We start from the raw sequence: 18156 nt of genomic DNA, 5'->3' as shown, positions 1-18156 counted from the left end.
CTACTTTTATACCAAAAAGATAAGAAAATTCCATAGATAACAATATTCCAATTAGAAAATACTTATTTAATACTGTTGTAAAATTGATCAATGAGAAAATACCAGCCACTTAATGAAAAAACAAAAACGCTTTTGAGTTATACTTTGTATAGCCACTAGAGGCATATTAAACTGTTGTGTATATAAAGGCTACTTAAAATACAAACAGATAATTAATTGTTAAACTGCAAAGAAAATGACAATTAAAACCATTTGATCGAACACCACCCTCTTCAGATCTCCTTAAATCCTTCCAATTGCTTTAAATCTTTGCCTCCTAGTTGACTCCTCTTCCTAGAGAAATAGGTTATTCATGAGATTATTCACTTCAACTGAAATCTCCCACAGCTGCCTCCTTTTCTAAATTTTATGTCCTCCAACATTTATTTAAAGGTCTGTAATGAAAAGTCATTCATAATACCAAATTTGTCCATAAAGCATTTAATAATTGATGGGGTAGCTTGAAAGTGTGATATGGGAAATGCATGGCAAGCTGTCATTAACACCGATGCAGGCATAATAATCACAAGGATACTCAACAACAGGAATAGGCCACTTGGCCTCAAACCTGGACAACAATTCAAAGTGATCACGACTGATGTGTCCCAAGCTTCATCTTCTCCATGTCAAGTCATGAATCATACAGAATGATAAGGAGCCCTCAGCCCACTGCGCTGACCATCAAGTACCTGCAATAGTCCTACTTTATTCCTACTGCTTTCTCATTCTGTTTGATTAAACTTCCCATTACCACAACATTCTGCCCTATCTGTAATCTCATTGACTATTTGATGTTCACTGAAACTTAAATTCCCTTATTAATAATAGTGCCTAGGTATTACGCATAACAGAAAGTCGACAGGACCTTGATTTAACAAGTGTACATTTGTTAACATGCTGTTGGTTAGGACTTGAACCTGCAACCTTCTGACAAGGGTCAGGAGGGCTAGCAGATGGGCTGACCTATACTGCCAGGTGTAAATCATTAAGCTGTGGCCCTGGAACTGAACCTTGAACATCTGTGAAGAAGTAAGAGCAGTCATCTTGTGGACCATAACTCACTGTTTATTCGTGCCTCTGCTTTCAGTCTGATCACATGCATGTTAATTCTGTCTATCACTATAATTACCATCATGCTACCTTATTAATTTTTCAAAAATGCTCATCCTTAACCACTAGCATTATTGCTATTTATTTTGCTAAAAGATTGAGAATGGTGGCATGTGGCATAATCCAGAAGCACCAGAAGATTATGGGACAGAAAAGGATAAGTCATATTGTCCATTCTTTCTTAAGACTGGGTCTTGCAGATTTGGTGATAGGTGAGTAAAATGTTTCTTGTGCTTCTAAAGTCAGTAAAGGTAAGAGAGCATGGAAACAGATCATACAGTCATGCCAACAACAGCATCCTCCTTACTAGATCAGTTGCCTGCATTATGCCCGCAGCCCTCCAAATCCCCTCTCCTTCATGTACCTATCCAAATACCTCGTAATATTGCAGTTACACCCACCTCAACCACTTCCTTTGGCAGCTCATTTCAAATACTTACTACCCTCTGTGTAAACATATTACCTCGTGGGTTTCTGAAATCTTGCTCCTTTTGTGCCCTCTAGATTTGTACTTCTCAAGCTTGGAGAGAAGACTATGGCGGTCCACCTTTATGATTTTAAAAACTGCTATGAGGACGTCTTTTGTTCTGTGCTGGAGCATGACTAACCTCTCTCCACAAATTGGGGCCTCTAGTCCAGGCAGCTTTGTCGTAAATTTCTTTTGTATCTTCTCCAGCTTGATAATGTCTTTCCTATAACAGGATGACAAAAACTGTACACAGTACTCCAAGTATTTGTATAGTATAACTGCAGCATAATGTCTGTACTCCTAAACTCAGTGCTCTGACTGATGAATGCCAGCTTGCTAAACTACTTCTTCACCACCTTGTCTGCTTGTGCTGCCACTTTCAGTGAAGACTGCTCTTGTACTCCCAGGTCCATTTGTTCCACAACACTCAACAGTGCTCTACCATTCATCCTGCTCTGTTTACTGTCCAAAATGCACCTTCTTACACTTAACCAAAGTTGAAAGCCATTTGCCATTCCTCAGCCCATTCGTTAACTGATAAAGATCTCTTTATAATTCTTTGCTTTACTATCAACAAGATCCTCTAATTTAGAATTACAGAAGTCTTACCACATGTTAAAAGGATGTGGAGAGCTGGATGTGGAGAGGATGTTTCCTCTGGTGGGGGTATCCAGGACTAGACGGCACAGCCTCAAAATTGAGGGGCGGCCTTTTAGAACAGAGGTAAAGAGGAATATTTTTAGCCAGAAAGTAGTGAATCTGTGGAATATTCTGCCACAGACTGCAGTGGAGGGCAGGTCCATGGGTAAATTCAATATTCAATAGGTTTCAATGAGATCCCCTACCCCATTCAAAAGTTCATTTGTTATCAAATCATGCGTCTATATAACTTGAAATTTGTATTTTCCAGATAGCCACAAAAGCAAAGAATGTGAAAGTTGTTCAGAAACATCAAATCCACTCTCCTTCACAAAAACAAATGGCATCACAATCATCATTCCCCCCCCCCCAAACCCTCCCCACTCAAAATAGAACAGGAACATCGACTCCAAACAACCCCTCCCCCCACACAAAAAACTAACAGAACATTACCTCCCAAGCACCTTCCCCTTGCACAACAAAATGGAACAGGGATGAGCGATTTATAATAAAACAGAATATAAAAACCACAAGTTTGGAAAAGGCCACAGTTCATAAACACAATAGTCCAAACCATAAACGCAGAAACATGATACCATCCTCTGATATCACCAACATTCATCGAAAGAGAGGGACACTACACGAGGCAGAGAGGCTTACCCACCTGTCTCATTGAGCCACACAGCCATAGGCCACTCACAGACTCCTTCTCCAGTAGCAATCAAAATGCAGGCAGTCGGCGCTGAAACTCTCGCTGCCGCGTTTGCTTCAATGTCTCAATCTGCATCAATGCTTTAATTGGCGATTAATGGATGCTGTAAACAGTGAAATGGAGTCGAACATCAGCTCGTGCCCCATCTCAAAATTTCTTCGCATCGAGGTCATCCAAGTATGTGTTTGCTTCGTGGAATCTTCTCGGAGACAGCAAAGTGCTGCATCACTCAAATGGTCTCCAACCTTTAAACGTAGCATCAAACTCTTAACATTCTTCTAAACTCCAGCGAGTACAGGCTCAAGAGCCATCAAACGCTCCTCATACATTAACCCTTTCGTTCTGGAATTGTTTTCGTCAGCCTCCTCCAAATCCTTTCCAATACCAGCACATCTTTCCTTAGACAAGGGGGACTGATCGCAATACTCCAAGTGTGATCTGACCAATGTCTTAGCATTACGTCCTTGCTGTTATCTACTCCTCTTGAAATGAATGATAACATTGCAATTATTTTCCTTAACCATTAGGGAATCCTGTATGAGGACTCCCAAGTCCCTTTTTACCTGATTTTTGAATTTTCTCTCTGTTTAGAGAATAGTCTACACCTTTATTCCTTCTACCAAAATGCACGACCATACAATTCACTGCACTTTCCGACCCGCCTGGCTTCACCTATCACCTTCTAGCTATCTTCCTTTCCCACCCCTCACCTTTTAATTTTGGTGTCTTCCCCTTCCTTTCCAGTATTGGCTGGAAACTTTGACTGGTTGTTCATTTTCATGGATGCTGCCTGAACACTTAGTACCTCCACCATCTTGGGTGTTTTACCTTGTCAAAGGTCTTCTGAAAATCCAAGTAAACAATATTCACTGACTTTCCTTTGTTTATCCTGCCATTATTTGCCAAAGAATTCCAATGGATTTGTCAGGAAAGAATTCCTCCTAAGGAAACCATGAGGATTTTGGCCTATTTTATCATGTGCCTCCAAGTACTCTGAAACATCATCCTTAATAATAGACTCCAACATTTTTCCAACCACTGAAGTTGGACTAAATGGCTTGTAATTTCTTCTTCCTTCCAACCTTCTTAAAGAGTGCAGCGACATTATTAATTTTCCAGTTCCAGAATACTAATGCCTCTACAATCTATTCAGCTACCTCTTTCAGAACCCTGGGGTGTAGTTCATCTGGTCCAGGTAACTTACCTGCCTTCAGACCTTTCAACTTCCCAAGCACCTTTATGCTGTCCTTGAAACATAGAAACATAGAAAACATACAGCACAATACAGGGCCTTCGGCCCACAAAGCTGTGCTAAACATGTCTCTACCTTAGAACTACCTAGGCTTTACCCATAGCCCTCTATTTTTCTAAGCTCCATGTAGCCATCCAGGAGTCTCTTAAAGCACCCTATTGTTTCCATCACCACCACCACTGCCGGCAGCCCATTCCACGCATTCACCACTCTCTGCATTTAAAAAAAACTTACCCCTGACATCTCCTTTGTACCTACTTCCAAGCACCTTAAAACTGTGCCCTCTTGTGCTAGCCATTTTAGCCCTGGGAAAAAGCCTCTGACTATCCACACGATCAATGCCTCTCATCATCTTGTACACCTCTATCAGGTCACCTCTCATCCTCCGTCGCTCCAAGGAGAAAAGGCCAAGTTCACTCAACTAAGGCATGCACCCCAATCCAGGCAACATCCTTGTAAATCTCCTCTGCACCCTTTCTATGGTTTCCACGTCCTTCCTGTAGTGAGGCGACCAGAATTGAGCACAGTACTCCAAGTGGGATCTGACCAGGGTCCTATATAGCTGCAACATTACCTCTCGGCCCTTAAGCTCAATTCCACGATTGATGAAGGCTAATGCACCGTAACTACAGAGTGGACCTGCGTAGCAGCTTTGAGTGTCCTATGGACTTGGACCCCAAGATCCCTCTGGTCCTCCACATTGCCAAGAGTCTTACCATTAATGCTATATTCTGCCACCATATTTGACCTGCCAAAATGAACCACCTCACACTTATCTGGGTTGAACTCCATCTGCCACTTCTCAGCCCACTTTTGCATCTTATCAAACCTTTGACAGCCCTCCACACTATCCACAACATCCCCAACCTTTGTGTCATCAGCAAATTTACTAACCCATCCCTCACTTCCTCATCCAGGTCATTTACTCACCAAGAGTAGGTGTCCCAGAACAGACCCCTGAGGCACACAAGAGGAATTCTGCAGATGCTGGAAATTCAAGCAACACACATCAAAGTTGCTGGTGAACGCAGTAGGCCAGGCAGCATCTCTAGAAAGAGGTACAGTCGACGTTTCAGGCCGAGACCCTTCGTCAGGACTCTCTAGGAAGAGGGAGCCTCTGACGAAGGGTCTCGGCCTGAAACGTCAACTGTACCTCTTCCTAGAGACGCTGCCTGGCCTGCTGCATTCACCAGCAACTTTTATGTGTGTTCCCTGAGGCACACCACTGGTTACCGGCCTCCATGCAGAATATGCCCTGTCTACAACCACTCTTTGCCTTCTGTGGGCAAGCCAGTTCTGGATCCACAAAGCCATGTCCTGTTGGATCCCGTGCCTCCTTACTTTCTCAATAAGCCTTGCATGGGGTACCTTATCAAATGCCTTGCTAAAATCCATATACACTCCATCTACGGCTCTATCTTCATCAATGTGTTTAGTCACATCCTCAAAAAATTCAAACAGGCTCGTAAGGCACGACCTGCCTTTGACAAAGCCATGCTGACTATTCTTAATCATATTATACTTCTCCAAATGTTCGTAAGTCCTGCCTCTCGGGATCTTCTCCATCAACTTACCAACCACTAAAGTAAGACTCACTGGCCTATAATTTCCTGGGCTATCCCTACTCCCTTTCTTGGATAAGGGAACAACATCCGCAACCCTCCAATTCTCCGGAACCTCTCCCGTCCTCATTGATGATGCAAAGATCATTGCCAGAGGCTCAGCAATCTCCTCCCTCGCTTCCCACAGTAGCCTGGGGTACATCTCATCCAGTCCTGGTGACTTATCCAACTTGATGCTTTCCAAAAGCTCCAGCACATCCTCTTCCTTAATATCTACATTCACAAGCTTTTCAGTCCACTGCAAGTCATCCCTACAATCGCCAATATCTCTTTCCGTAGTGAATACTGAAGCAAAGTATTCATTAACTACCTCCGCTATTTCCTCCAGTTTCATACACACTTTTTCACTGCCACACATGATTGGTTCTATTCCCTCACGTCTTATCCTCTTGCTTTTTACATATTTGCAGAATGCCTTGGGGTTTTCCTTAATCCTGTCTGCCAATGCCTTCTCATGGCCCCTTCTGGCTCTCCTAACTTCATTCTTAAGTTCCTTCTTGCTAGCCTTATAATCTTCTAGATTCCTATCATTAGCTAGTTTTTTGAACCTTTCGTAAGCTCTTCTTTTCTCCTTGACTAGATTTACAACAGCCTTTGTACACCACGGATCTTGTACCCTACCATCCTTTCCATGTCTCATTGGAGCATACCTACTCAGAACCCCTGAACATTTGCCACATTTCTGCCGTACATTTCCCTGAGAACATCAGTTTCCAATTTGTTTCCTCGTTCCTGCCTGATAGCCTCATGTTTGCCCTTACTCCAATTAAACATTTCCTTAACTTGTCTGTTCCTATCCCTCTCTAATGCTATGGTAAAGGAGGTAGGATTGTGATCACTATCTCCAGAATGTTCTTCCACTGAGAGACCTGACACCTGACCAGGTTCACTTCCCAATACCAGATCAAGAACAGCCTCTCCTCTTGTAGACTTATCTACGTATTGTGTCAAGAAACCTTCCTGAACATTCCTAACAAACTCCACCTCACTCTAGGGAGATGCTAATCAATATTTGGGAAATTAAAATCTTTCACCACAATAACTCTGTTATTATTTCTCCTTTCCAGAATCTGCCTCCCTATCTGCTCCTCTTTGTCCCTGTTACTATTGGGTGGTCTATAAAACAAAACATCCAGTATCTCTGATCAACAGTGCCACGCCCCCACCTCTTTTGCCTCCCTCCCTGTCCTTTCCGAAATATCTAAAGCCTGACATTTGAAGTAGCCATTCCTGCCCCTGCACCATCCAAGTCTCTGTGATGGCCACAACATCATAGCTCCGAGTGTTGATCCACACTCTAAGCTCATCCACTTTATTCATGTGGAAAGCACCCAGTGAGTGAGTGGGCCAGTGAAGGAGTGGAGTTTTGAGGCTTTGACTCAAGAGATTCTGGCAGTTTTGGCAGTTGGACTGTGCAGTCAAGTCAATCAAGATTTGAATAGCTCAGATTCAGCAGAAAGCAGCTGATTGGGCAATTGAGGTCAGGTGACCAAGCATTTTGAAAAGCTCAAACAGATAAATAGAGGGGTAGCTCAAGTGGAGCGGCCTGTGGAAAGCAGCCAGTGAGTGAGTGAGCGAGCCAGCCAGCCAGCCAGCCAGTGAAGGAGTGGAGCTTTGAGGCTTTGACTCGAGAGGCTTCGACGAGAAAAGGCGGAGGACGAGCTTGTTCCCAGTTGGTCTTTACAATGCCTCCTGAGACAGTGATGTGCCTCTCATGTGAGATGTGGCAGTCGTGGGGGAACTCCCCTCTCCCGCAGAGTCACATCTGCCAGAAGTGCATGCGGCTGGGCGATCTGGAAGACCACGTTAGGAATCTGGAGCAGCAGCTAGATGACCTTCAACTCATAAGGGAAAATGAGGCAGTCATAGATGAGAGCTACAGGGAGGTAGTCACACCTAGGCTGCCAGAAGCAGGTCGCTGGGTGACAGTCAGAGGGGGGAAAGCGAAGGTGAGCGGACAGGTAGTGCAGAGCACCCCTGTAGCCATTCCCCTGAATAATAAGTTTACCGTCCTGGATACTGTTGCTGGATACGGATGACCGGCCAGGTGTGAGCCACGGTGGTAGGGCCTCTGGCACTGAGTCTGACCCTGTGGTGCAGAAGGGTGGGACGGAGAAGAGGAGAGCTGTCGTCATTGGAGACTCTATAGTCAGGGGAGCAGACAGGAGATTTTGTGGACGTGAGAAGGACAGCTGCATGGTTTGTTGCCTCCCGGGTGCCAGGGTCCAGGATGTCTCTGACCGGGTGCACAACATCCTGGTACAAGAGGGGAAACAACTAGAAGTCTTGATACATGTTGACACCAACGGCATAGGCAGGAAGAGGGATGAGGTCCTGGTGTGTGAGTTTCAGGAACTAGGCAGAAGGCTAAAGAACAGGACCTCAATGGTGGCGTTCTCAGGATTGCTGCCAGTGCTACGTGATAGTGATGGTAAGAATTGGAGGAGATGGCAGTTGAACGTGTGGCTGAGGAGTTGGTGCAGGGGCCAGGGTTTTAGATTGTTGGATCATTGAGATCTCTTCTGGGGAAGGTGGGACCTGTACATATTGGATGGGTTGCACCCGAACTCGAGGGGGAGCAATATCCTTCCAGGTAGGTTTGCTGGCATGGTTCGGGAGGGTTTAAACTAATTTGCAAGGGGGTGGGATCCAGAGCGATAGAGCAGTGAAAGAAGTGCATGGAGTAAAGCCAGATCTAACATATAGAGAGGCTTTAAGGAAAGAGAAGCAGAATAAAGGGTGTAAAGGTAGGAAGGCAGAAGGGCTAAAGTGCTTGTACTTCAATGCAAGAAGCATCAGGAACAAAAGTGATGAACTGAGAGCTTGGATACATACATGGAATTATGATGTAGTGGCCATTACAGAGACTTGGCTGGCCCCAGGGCAGGAATGGATTCTCAATATTCCTGATTTCAGTGCTTTAAAAGGGATAGAGAGGGGGGTAAAAGAGGAGGAGGGGTGGTATTACTGGTCAGGGATACTATTACAGCTACAGAAAGGGTGGTTAATGTAGCAGGATCCTCTTTTAAGTCAGTATGGGTGGAAGTCAGGAACAGGAAGGGAGCAGTTACTCTATTGGGAGTATTCTATAGGCCCCTTGGTAGCAGCAGAGATACCAAGAAGCAGATTGGGAGGCAGATTTTGGAAGGGTGCAAAAATAACAGGGTTGTTATCATGGGTGACTTTAACTTCCCTAATATTGATTGGTACGTGATTAGTTCCAAGGGTTTGGACGGGGCAGAGTTTGTTAAGTGTGTCCAGGATGGAGTCCTGTCACAGTATGTTGACAGGCCAAAATGGGGGAATGCCATACTAGATCTAGTGTTAGGTAACGAACCGGGTCGGGTCACAGATCTCTCAGTGGGTGAGCATCTGGGGGACAGTGACGACCGCTCCCGGGCCTTCAGCATTATCATGGAAAAGGATAGAATCAGAGAGGACAGGAAAATTTTTAATTGGGGAAGGGCAAATTATGAGGCTGTAAGGCTAGAACTTGGGTGTGAATTGAGATGATATTTTTGCAGGGAAATGTACTACGGACGTGTGGTTGATGTTTAGAGATCTCTTGCAGGATGTTAGGGATAAATTTGTCCCAGTGAGGAAGATAAAGAATGGTAGGGTGAAGGAATCATGGGTGACAAGTGAGGTGGAAAATCTAGTCAGGTGGAAGAAGGCAGCGTACATGAGGTTTAGGAAGCAAGGATCAGATGGGTCTATTGAGGAATATAGGGCTGCAAGAAAGGAGCTTAAGAAGGGGGCATGAGAAGGCCTTGGCAAGTAGGGTAAAGGAAAACCCCAAGGCATTCTTCAGTTATGTGAAGAACAAAAGGATGACAGGAATGAAGGTAGGACCGATTAGAGATAAAGGTGGGAAGATGTGCCTGGAGGCTCTGGAAGTCAGCGAGATCCTCAATGAATACTTCTGTTCGGTATTCACCAATGAGAGGGAACTTGATGATGGTGAGGACAATATGAGTGAGGTTGATGTTCTGGAGCATGTTGCTATTAAAGGAGAGGAGGTGTTGGAGTTGTTAAAATACATTAGGACGGACAAGTTCCTGGGCCTGATGGTATATTCCCCAGGCTGCTCCACGAGGCGAGGGAAGAGATTGCTGAGCCTCTGGCTAGGATCTTTATGTCCTCGTTGTCTACGGGAATGGTACCGGAGGATTGGAGGGAGGCAAATGTTGTCCCCTTGTTCAAAAAAGGTAGTAGGGATAGTCTGGGTAATTATAGACCAGTGAGCCTTACGCCTGTGGTGGGAAAGCTATTGGAAAAGACTCTTAAAGATAGGATCTGTGGTCATCTAGAGAATCATGGTCTGATCAGCATGGCTTTGTGAAGGGCAGATCGTGTCTAACAATCCTGATCGAGTTCTTTGAGGAGGTGACCAGGCATATAGATGAGGGTCGTGCAGTGGATGTGATCTATGGATTTTAGTAAGGCATTTGACAAGGTTCCACACAGGTTTATTCAGAAAGTCAGAAGGCATGGGATCCAGGTGGATTCAGAATTGGCTTGCCTGCAGAAGGCGGAGGGTCGTGGTGGAGGGAGTACATTCGGATTGGAGTGTTGTGACTAGTGGTGTCCCATAAGGATCTGTTCTGGAACCTCTACTTTTCGTGATTTTTATTAATGACCTGGATGTGGGGGTAGAAGGGCGGGTTGGCAAGTTTGCAGACGACACAAAGGTTGGTGGTGTTGTAGATAGTGTAGAGGATTGTCGAAGATTGCAGAGACATTGATAGTTTGCAAAAGTGGGCTGAAAAGTGGCAGATGGAGTTCAACCCGGAGAAGTGTGAGGTGGTACACTTTGGAAGGACAAACTCCAAGGCAGAGTACAAAGTAAATGGCAGGTTACTTGGTAGTGTGGAGGAGCAGAGGGATCCGGGGTACATGTCCACAGATCTCTGCAAGTTGCCTGACGGGTAGATAGGGTAGTTAAGGAAGCTTATGGGGTGTTTGCTTTCATTAGTTGAGGGATAGAGTTCAAGAGTCGCGAGGTAATGATGCAGCTCTCTAAAACTCTGGTTAGGCCACACTTGGAGTACTGTGTCCAGTTCTGGTCGCCTCACTATAGGAAAGATGTGGAAGCATTGGAAAGGGTACAGAGGAGATTTACCAGAATGCTGCCTAGTTTAGAGAGTATGGATTATGATCAGAGATTAAGGGCTTTACTCTTTGGAGAGAAGGAGGATGAGAGGAGACATGATAGAGATATACAAGATATTAAGAGGAATAGATTGGATAGCTAGTGCCTCTTCCCCAGGGCACCACTGCTCAATACAAGGGAACATGGCTTTAAGGTAAGGGGTGGGAAGTTCAAGGGGGATATTAACCATATAACAATTACAGCACGGAAACAGGCCATCTCGGCCCTTCTAGTCCATGCCAAACTCTTACTCTCGCCTAGTCCCACCGACCTGCACTCAGCCCATAACCATTCCTTTCCTGTCCATATATCTATCCAACTTAACTTTAAACGACAACATCGAACCTGCCTCAACCACTTCTGCTGGAAGCTCGTTCCACACAGCTACCACTCTCTGAGTAAAGAAGTTCCCGCTCATGTTACCCCTAAACTTTTGCCCTTTAACTCTCGACTCATGTCCTCTTGTTTGAATCTCCCCCATTCTCAATGGAAAAAGCCTATCCACGTCAACTCTATCAATCCCCCTCATAATTTTAAATACCTCTATCAAGTCCCCCCTCAAAACTTCTATGCTCCAAAGAATAAAGACCTAACTTGTTCAACCTTTCTCTGTAACTTAGGAGATGAAACCCAGGCAACATTTTAGTAAATCTCCTCTGTACTCTCTCAATTTTATTGACATCTTTCCTATAATTCAGTGACCAGAACTGTACACAATACTCCAAATTTGGCCTTAACCAATGCCTTATACAATTTCAACATTACATCCCAACTCCTATACTCAATGCTCTGACTAATAAAGGCCAGCATACCAAAAGCTTTCTTCACCACCCTAACCACATGAGATTCCACCTTCAGGGAACTATGCACCATTATTCCTAGACCCCTCTGTTCTGCAGCGTTCTTCAATGCCCTACCATTTACCATGTGTGTCCTATTTTGATTAGTCCTACCAAAATGTAGCACCTCACATTTTTCGGCATTAAACTCCATCTGCCATCTTTCAGCCCAATCTTCTAACTGGCCTATATCTCTCTGCAAGCTTTGAAAACCTATTTCATTATCCAGAATGCAACCTATCTTAGTATCATCTGCATACTTACTAATCCAATTTACCACTACATCATCCAGATCATTAATATATAAGACGAACAGTATTAGACCCAGTACAGATCCCTGAGGCACACCGCTACATACCGTCCTCCAATCTGACACACAGTTATCCACCACAACTCTCTGGCGTCTCCCATCCAGCCACTGCTGAATCTATTTTACTACTTCAATATTCATGCCTAACAATTGAACCTTCCTAACTAACCTTCCGTGTGCAACCTGGTCAAAGGCCTTACTAAAGTCCATATAGACAACATCCTTGAATAGTTCTAAAATCAGTGGAAGGTTTTTTACTCAGAGAGTGGTTGGTGCGTGGAATGCACTGCCTGAGTCAGTGGTGGAGGCAGATACACTAGTTAAATTTAAGAGACTACTAGACAAGTATATGGAGAAATTTAAGGTGGGGGGGGGTATATGGGAGGCAGGGTTTGAGGGTTGGCACAACAATGTGGGCCGAAGGGCCTGTACTGTGCTGTACTATTCTATGTTCTATGATACTCCTCGCATTAAAATAGACGCATCTCAAACCGTTGGATTGAGCACGTCCCTTCTCTATACCATTTGTGAGCCAACCTCCCTTTCCTCCATCACTTCAGTTCTGTTCCCACCCACCAGCAATTCCAGTTTAAACTCTCCCCAATGGCCTTGGCAAAACTTCCTGCCAGGATATTGGTCCCCCTTGGATTCAAGTGCAACCCATCCGTTTTGTACAGGTCACACCTGCCCCAGAAGAGGTCCCAAAGATCCAGAAATCTGTCTCCCTGCCCCCTGCTCCAATCCTCAGCCAAGCATTTATCCTCCACCTCATTCTATTCCTTATCTCACTGTCATGTGGCACAGGCAGTAATCCCGAGATCACTACCTTTGAGGTCCTGTTTCTCAACTTCTTTCCTAACTCCCTCTAGGCTGTTTTCAGGACCTCCTTCCTTTTTCTACCTATGTCGTTGGTACCAATATGTACAACGACCTCTGGCTGTTCTCCTTCCCACTTCAAGATATTGTGAACGTGATCAGAAACATCCCGGACTCTGGCACCTGGGAGGCAAACTACCACCCGTGTTTCTTTCCTGCATCCACAGAATCGCCTATCTGACCCCCTTAGCTATAGAGTTCCCTAGCACTACTGCCATCCTCTTCCTTTCCTACTCTTCTGAGACACAGGGCCAGACTCTGTGCCAGAGGCACGGCCACTATTGCTTCCCCCAAGTAGGCTGTGTCCACCCCCCCCCCCCCCCACCGACAGTACTCAAGCAGGAATACTTGTTGTTATGGGGGACAACCCCTGGGGTACTCTCTAGTACCTGATTCTTGCCCTTCCCTCTCCTGACTGTTACCCACCTCTGTCTCCTATGGTCTCGAGGTGACTACCTGCCTATAGCTCCTCTCTATCACCTCCTCAACCTCCCTGACCAGACAAAGGTCATTGAGCTGCATCTCAAATTCCCTAACGCGATCTCTAAGGAGCTGCAGCTCGACGCACCTGGTGCAAATGTGGTCATCCAGGAGGATGTAAGTCTCTAGGACCTCTCACATCTGACACCGAGCACAGAAAACCGGCCTCACACGCATACTTTGTCTTTATTTTAAATAGATAACCTACCTGGCCTCGACCCTTTATCGCCTAAGCCCCGTTGAGCCAAAGCCTTCATACTCTGTCTCCCACTACTCCATCTCCCACTCCTCCGACGCCCGCTCTGTAAATCTGTCTTCCTTTTAAACTCTTCCCGCTGTTCTCACTGGCCGACCTCCACACGCTTGCATAGTCATGCCCCGTTCAAACCTTGTCAGCCATTGTTGCCTCATTTCTCTTTAGAATACTACTCCTTTGGGATGCACTTATCCTGCACCTTTTGAATTGCTTCCAGAAACTCCAACCATTACTGTGATGCTGTCATCCCAGCTAGAGTTTTCTTCAAATCAACTTTGGCCAGCTCTTCTCTCGTGCCACTGTAGTTCCCTTTACTTCACTGTAACACTGATACATCTGATTTTAGCTTCTCCCTCTCCAACTACAGGGTGATTCTATCATATTATGATCAGTCTCCTGAGGGTTCCTTTACCTTGTGCTCCCTAATCAAATCTGGTTCATCACACAGAATCCATAATTGCCTTTCTCTTATGGGCTCAACCGCAAGCTGTTCTACTTCTCTTGGGATCTAGCACCAAGCTGATTTCCCCAAACTCCCTGTATATTGAACTTGGCCATAACTATCTTAACATTGCGCTTTTTACATGTCTTCTATCTCCTGTGTAATTTGTACCCCCCACACCCTGCCTGCTGTTCAGAGGCCTGTACATATCTCCCTTTAGGGAGTTTATATACAGTTTTTTTACCCTTGCAGTTTCTTAACTCTATCCACAATAATTCTACATCTTTTGGTCCAATGTTGTCTCTTTTTAAAGGTTTGATTTCATTTTTTTACCAACAGGGCCACCCCACCCCTTCTGCCTACCAACCTGTCATTTCAGTACAATGGGTATCCTTGGATGTTAAGCTCACAACTGTGACCTTCTTTCAGCCACGATTCAGTGTTGCCCACAGAGCCATACCAATCCTTGCTACAAATTACCTAGCTTATTCCGTCTACTGCGTGCATTCAATCATAACACCTTCAGACCTGCATTTATCACCATTTTCAATTTTACCCCCATGTTATCAGAAGTTAAATTCTTATGCCTTTCAAAGCTTTTTGCCTTTTTATTTATTCTGGAGTCTGTCGTAACCTCTTCTGCACTCCCTTCTACTTTATCCTCACTTTTCCTAACTGAAACTACAATTTTAACACACTTCAACCCATTCCACTGACTGCAATTTTGCCCTTTCAACTGTATATCCTTAGTCTCTCTATACACTATATCTATTTCTATATCAACTTCCCCATCCTCTTCCCTATCACTCCGGTTCCCATACACCTGCCAAATTTGTTTAAATTTTCCAACAGTTCTTGCTTCGGCTTGATACCCTTCATCTGTACTGGGTAATGTTTAGAGTGAGATCTGTGTGAAGACTGAGTGGGAAGGTGATGGATGGGAAAGAATTCTGGTGGTTTTGCCTCTTAGCTACAATAATAATAACTTAGGGTAGTCAAATATCCTATCAGAATACCTTTGGGGATGGGAGGAAATCAGAGTTCAATTGATTCCATTTTAGCAGATTCTAGGAGCTTCTTTTCCTTTGCAATCTCCTCTGCCCTTTCAATCCTTTCAGAACATCCAGAGTGCTTTGTAGGCAATATGCAATAAATCCCTCTTTATTGTCATTATGTCCTCTTAGTAGTATAGTATGGAGATCTCATGCACTTTGAGCATGGCCTTGCTGCTCTTTTATTCCATATGTTACTTGATCAGTCAAATAGCCTATATGCATTCTGTTTACCCTGTACACAAGGTGAAATTGGTTCTGATTACAGGGAACTGACACCTGTACTGGGGAAAGAGCTATTTTGATGTCATAGCTTTCATTTGAAGCAATCTGGAATCATTGTTCTGACGAATCACAATGGGTTTTAAAGGGTTGGAGGATTCAAGTGACATGTTTAAAGATTAGAAAAAATGCACAGAATTGGCATGGGATGAATGTAAATTAAACTCTGACAGAACGGACATAGAATATAAGAGGAGGGCAACTTTCTAATACATTGGTTAGGCTACTGGAGTACTATGTACAGTTTGGAGCACCACACCACAAGAAGTGATTGGACTGGAGAAAGGGCAGAGGAAAGTCATCAGGATGTTCACGACAGGCTGGCCTCATTTTCCTTAGAACAGAGCAGTTTGGGGGGGAATTTGCTTGAAGACTGAAGGATTTGAAGAGATTTCAGTCTGAAACATTGTTCAGTTTTTCATCCTATGAGGGCCTGATGAGTGTTTCCCGCTTTTTAATTTATTTTGGGTTTCCCGTCCCTACTGATTTTTTTTAACATTTTCATTTAAAATGATACAAAGGTCAGAAATGCTGATTTTTTTTTAACAGCTCACTTATATATGTGATTATATACTTCCTCATACAGATGCTCTCGTAAACATGTTTACCCAGCGTCAAGTCAGACTCTTCTTATCAGGGCCATGTTTATTACTTTTGGCATGGAGGAAAGTAGGCGAGACGACTATGACACTGATTCTGGTCTGGAGCACAGTGAAGAGGACATTTACCAGCAGTTTATAGATTTCTATGAAGATGTGTTGCCTGAATTTAAGAGCATTGGAAAAGTTATACAATTCAAGGTAAGTTATTCATGACTAAGGGGTCCTGACGAAGGGTCTCGGCCTGAAACGTCGACTGTACCTCTTCCTAGAGGTGCTGCCTGGCCTGCTGCGTTCACCAGCAACTTTGATGTGTGTTGCTTGATTTTCCAGCATCTGCAGAATTCCTGTTGTTTAAGTTATTCATTTGTTCTAATATGTAGATAGATAGATATACTTTATTAATCCCGAGGGAAATTTGGTTTAGTTACAGCCACACCAACCAAGAATAGAGTGTAAATATAGCAATACAAAAACCCCCAACAATCAAACAACAAAATGCAAATTATGTCAGATGGAAAATAAGTCCAGGACCAGTCTATTGGCTCAGGGTGTCTGACCCTCCACGGGGAGGAGCTGAACATTCGATGGCCACAAGCAGGAGCGACCTCTCGTGCCGCCACGTGTTGTATTACGGTGGAATGTGGCCAAAGTCCAACAGTAAAAAGTTCAATATCCAGTCTGCGAACACGTTCCTCGATCATAATATGCCCCAGATTAAACCATCTGTTGTTAACCAGATCAGTAAGCACCCAACTCCGCTCTCAGCGCACTTCTGGTCAGCCAGAACGGTATTACCCATCGATCTCCTCTTCTCCATAAGTCTCTGTTGTCTCGACCTGGTCCTCTTTCCTCGGCTTTGAGATCCTCCTCTGCATCCTCTGTGTGTTTTCCTCCGGATTTCTGCAGGGGTGTCCGCCGCTCTGCTCGCTAAACCAGCCGGTATTTGCTGGTCCGTGGAATACACAATGCGACCTTGCTTCTGTCCCGCGTGTCAGGATGTAACCATTTCCAGCACTAAAGAAAACCCAAATAAAACTCTCTCTACCAGCATGTTAGAGAGGGTGCAGCTTCGACGTGTTACCGTGAGAAAAAAATACAAAAAATAACGTAAATTAAGAAGTAAGAAGAAGAAAGTAAGAATAGATCGGAATGGCTGTACCAGGCTGCATGCACGACCGGCGCATGCGCACCATTTATAGTTGGGCCAGCTGATCAGTGCTGCCATTTATGCTCTCAGGCAGTTCCCATTCTGTTTTACTTGTCTCGCATCTATTCCTTAAAGCATTGTTTTTCCAACTTCCCTTCTTCCCTGAGGCTGTGACCCTGCTGAACCTCACATCAGAGCGCATCCGTATTGTACTGTCTCAGTACTTTTATATTTTTGTGAAGTAGCACTTACTTTTTATTTGCAGTTATTTTGTAAATAACACTATTCTTTGCATTTCTGGTTAGATGCTAACTGCATTTCATTGGCTTTGTATCTGTACTCGGCACAGTGACGATAAAGTTGAATCTAATCTAATCTAATTAAAGGCAGACTGCTATGTGCCTTTGCTACCTGTGATAATCAGCACTGCATTCTCATTTTGTTTCCTGTTGTATTTATTAGTGATTAATTTTGTGTTTTGAACAATTTTTAACATTCCCTACTTGAAAACAGGGAACTAGTATACTACACCTACCTGATCACAGCTACAGAATTTTATATCAGTTGGGTGATGTTTCAGCTGCCTTTTCCAAAAAGCCTTATTCTTGTCAGCCTTAGTCTGTTTGTTTTGTTATCACTCTCATAATTATTGAATGATTTTCAGTGCTTCCATATTTCTATTACAGCAATTAGAATTGCGGACAATACTCCAACTACCTAAAACCCATTACTATCAAAGCAATGACCACTTATGTTTTTTTCAGTCTAACTTCCTAGATTATTGTGACTATAATCAGCCCAGCAACATCCAGTTAATTTTCTCTTTCTGCAAAACCTTCCATACGTTTGCTGCACGGAAGTGTAAATAATGCTTT

At 44.1% G+C, this 18156-nt stretch overlaps 1 protein-coding gene across 2 annotated transcripts in view; it reads left to right on the top strand.

Moving 5' to 3' along the window:
- The window catches only part of zrsr2 (zinc finger (CCCH type), RNA-binding motif and serine/arginine rich 2), a 58085-nt gene that overhangs the window by 29362 nt on the left and 10567 nt on the right, over positions 1-18156 (top strand). For both annotated transcript variants that reach the window (XM_063051278.1, XM_063051279.1), the window contains exons 7-8: positions 1246-1361; positions 16119-16332. In XM_063051278.1, the coding sequence (XP_062907348.1) occupies positions 1246-1361; positions 16119-16332 (330 nt within the window). The remainder of the gene's footprint in view (positions 1-1245; positions 1362-16118; positions 16333-18156) is intronic.

This window comes from Mobula hypostoma, chromosome 6, assembly GCF_963921235.1.
Source record: "Mobula hypostoma chromosome 6, sMobHyp1.1, whole genome shotgun sequence".
In the NCBI taxonomy this organism is placed as follows: domain Eukaryota; kingdom Metazoa; phylum Chordata; class Chondrichthyes; order Myliobatiformes; family Myliobatidae; genus Mobula; species Mobula hypostoma.
Note: the sequence above shows the minus strand (reverse complement) of the source record. Positions and strands in the feature narration are given on the sequence as shown.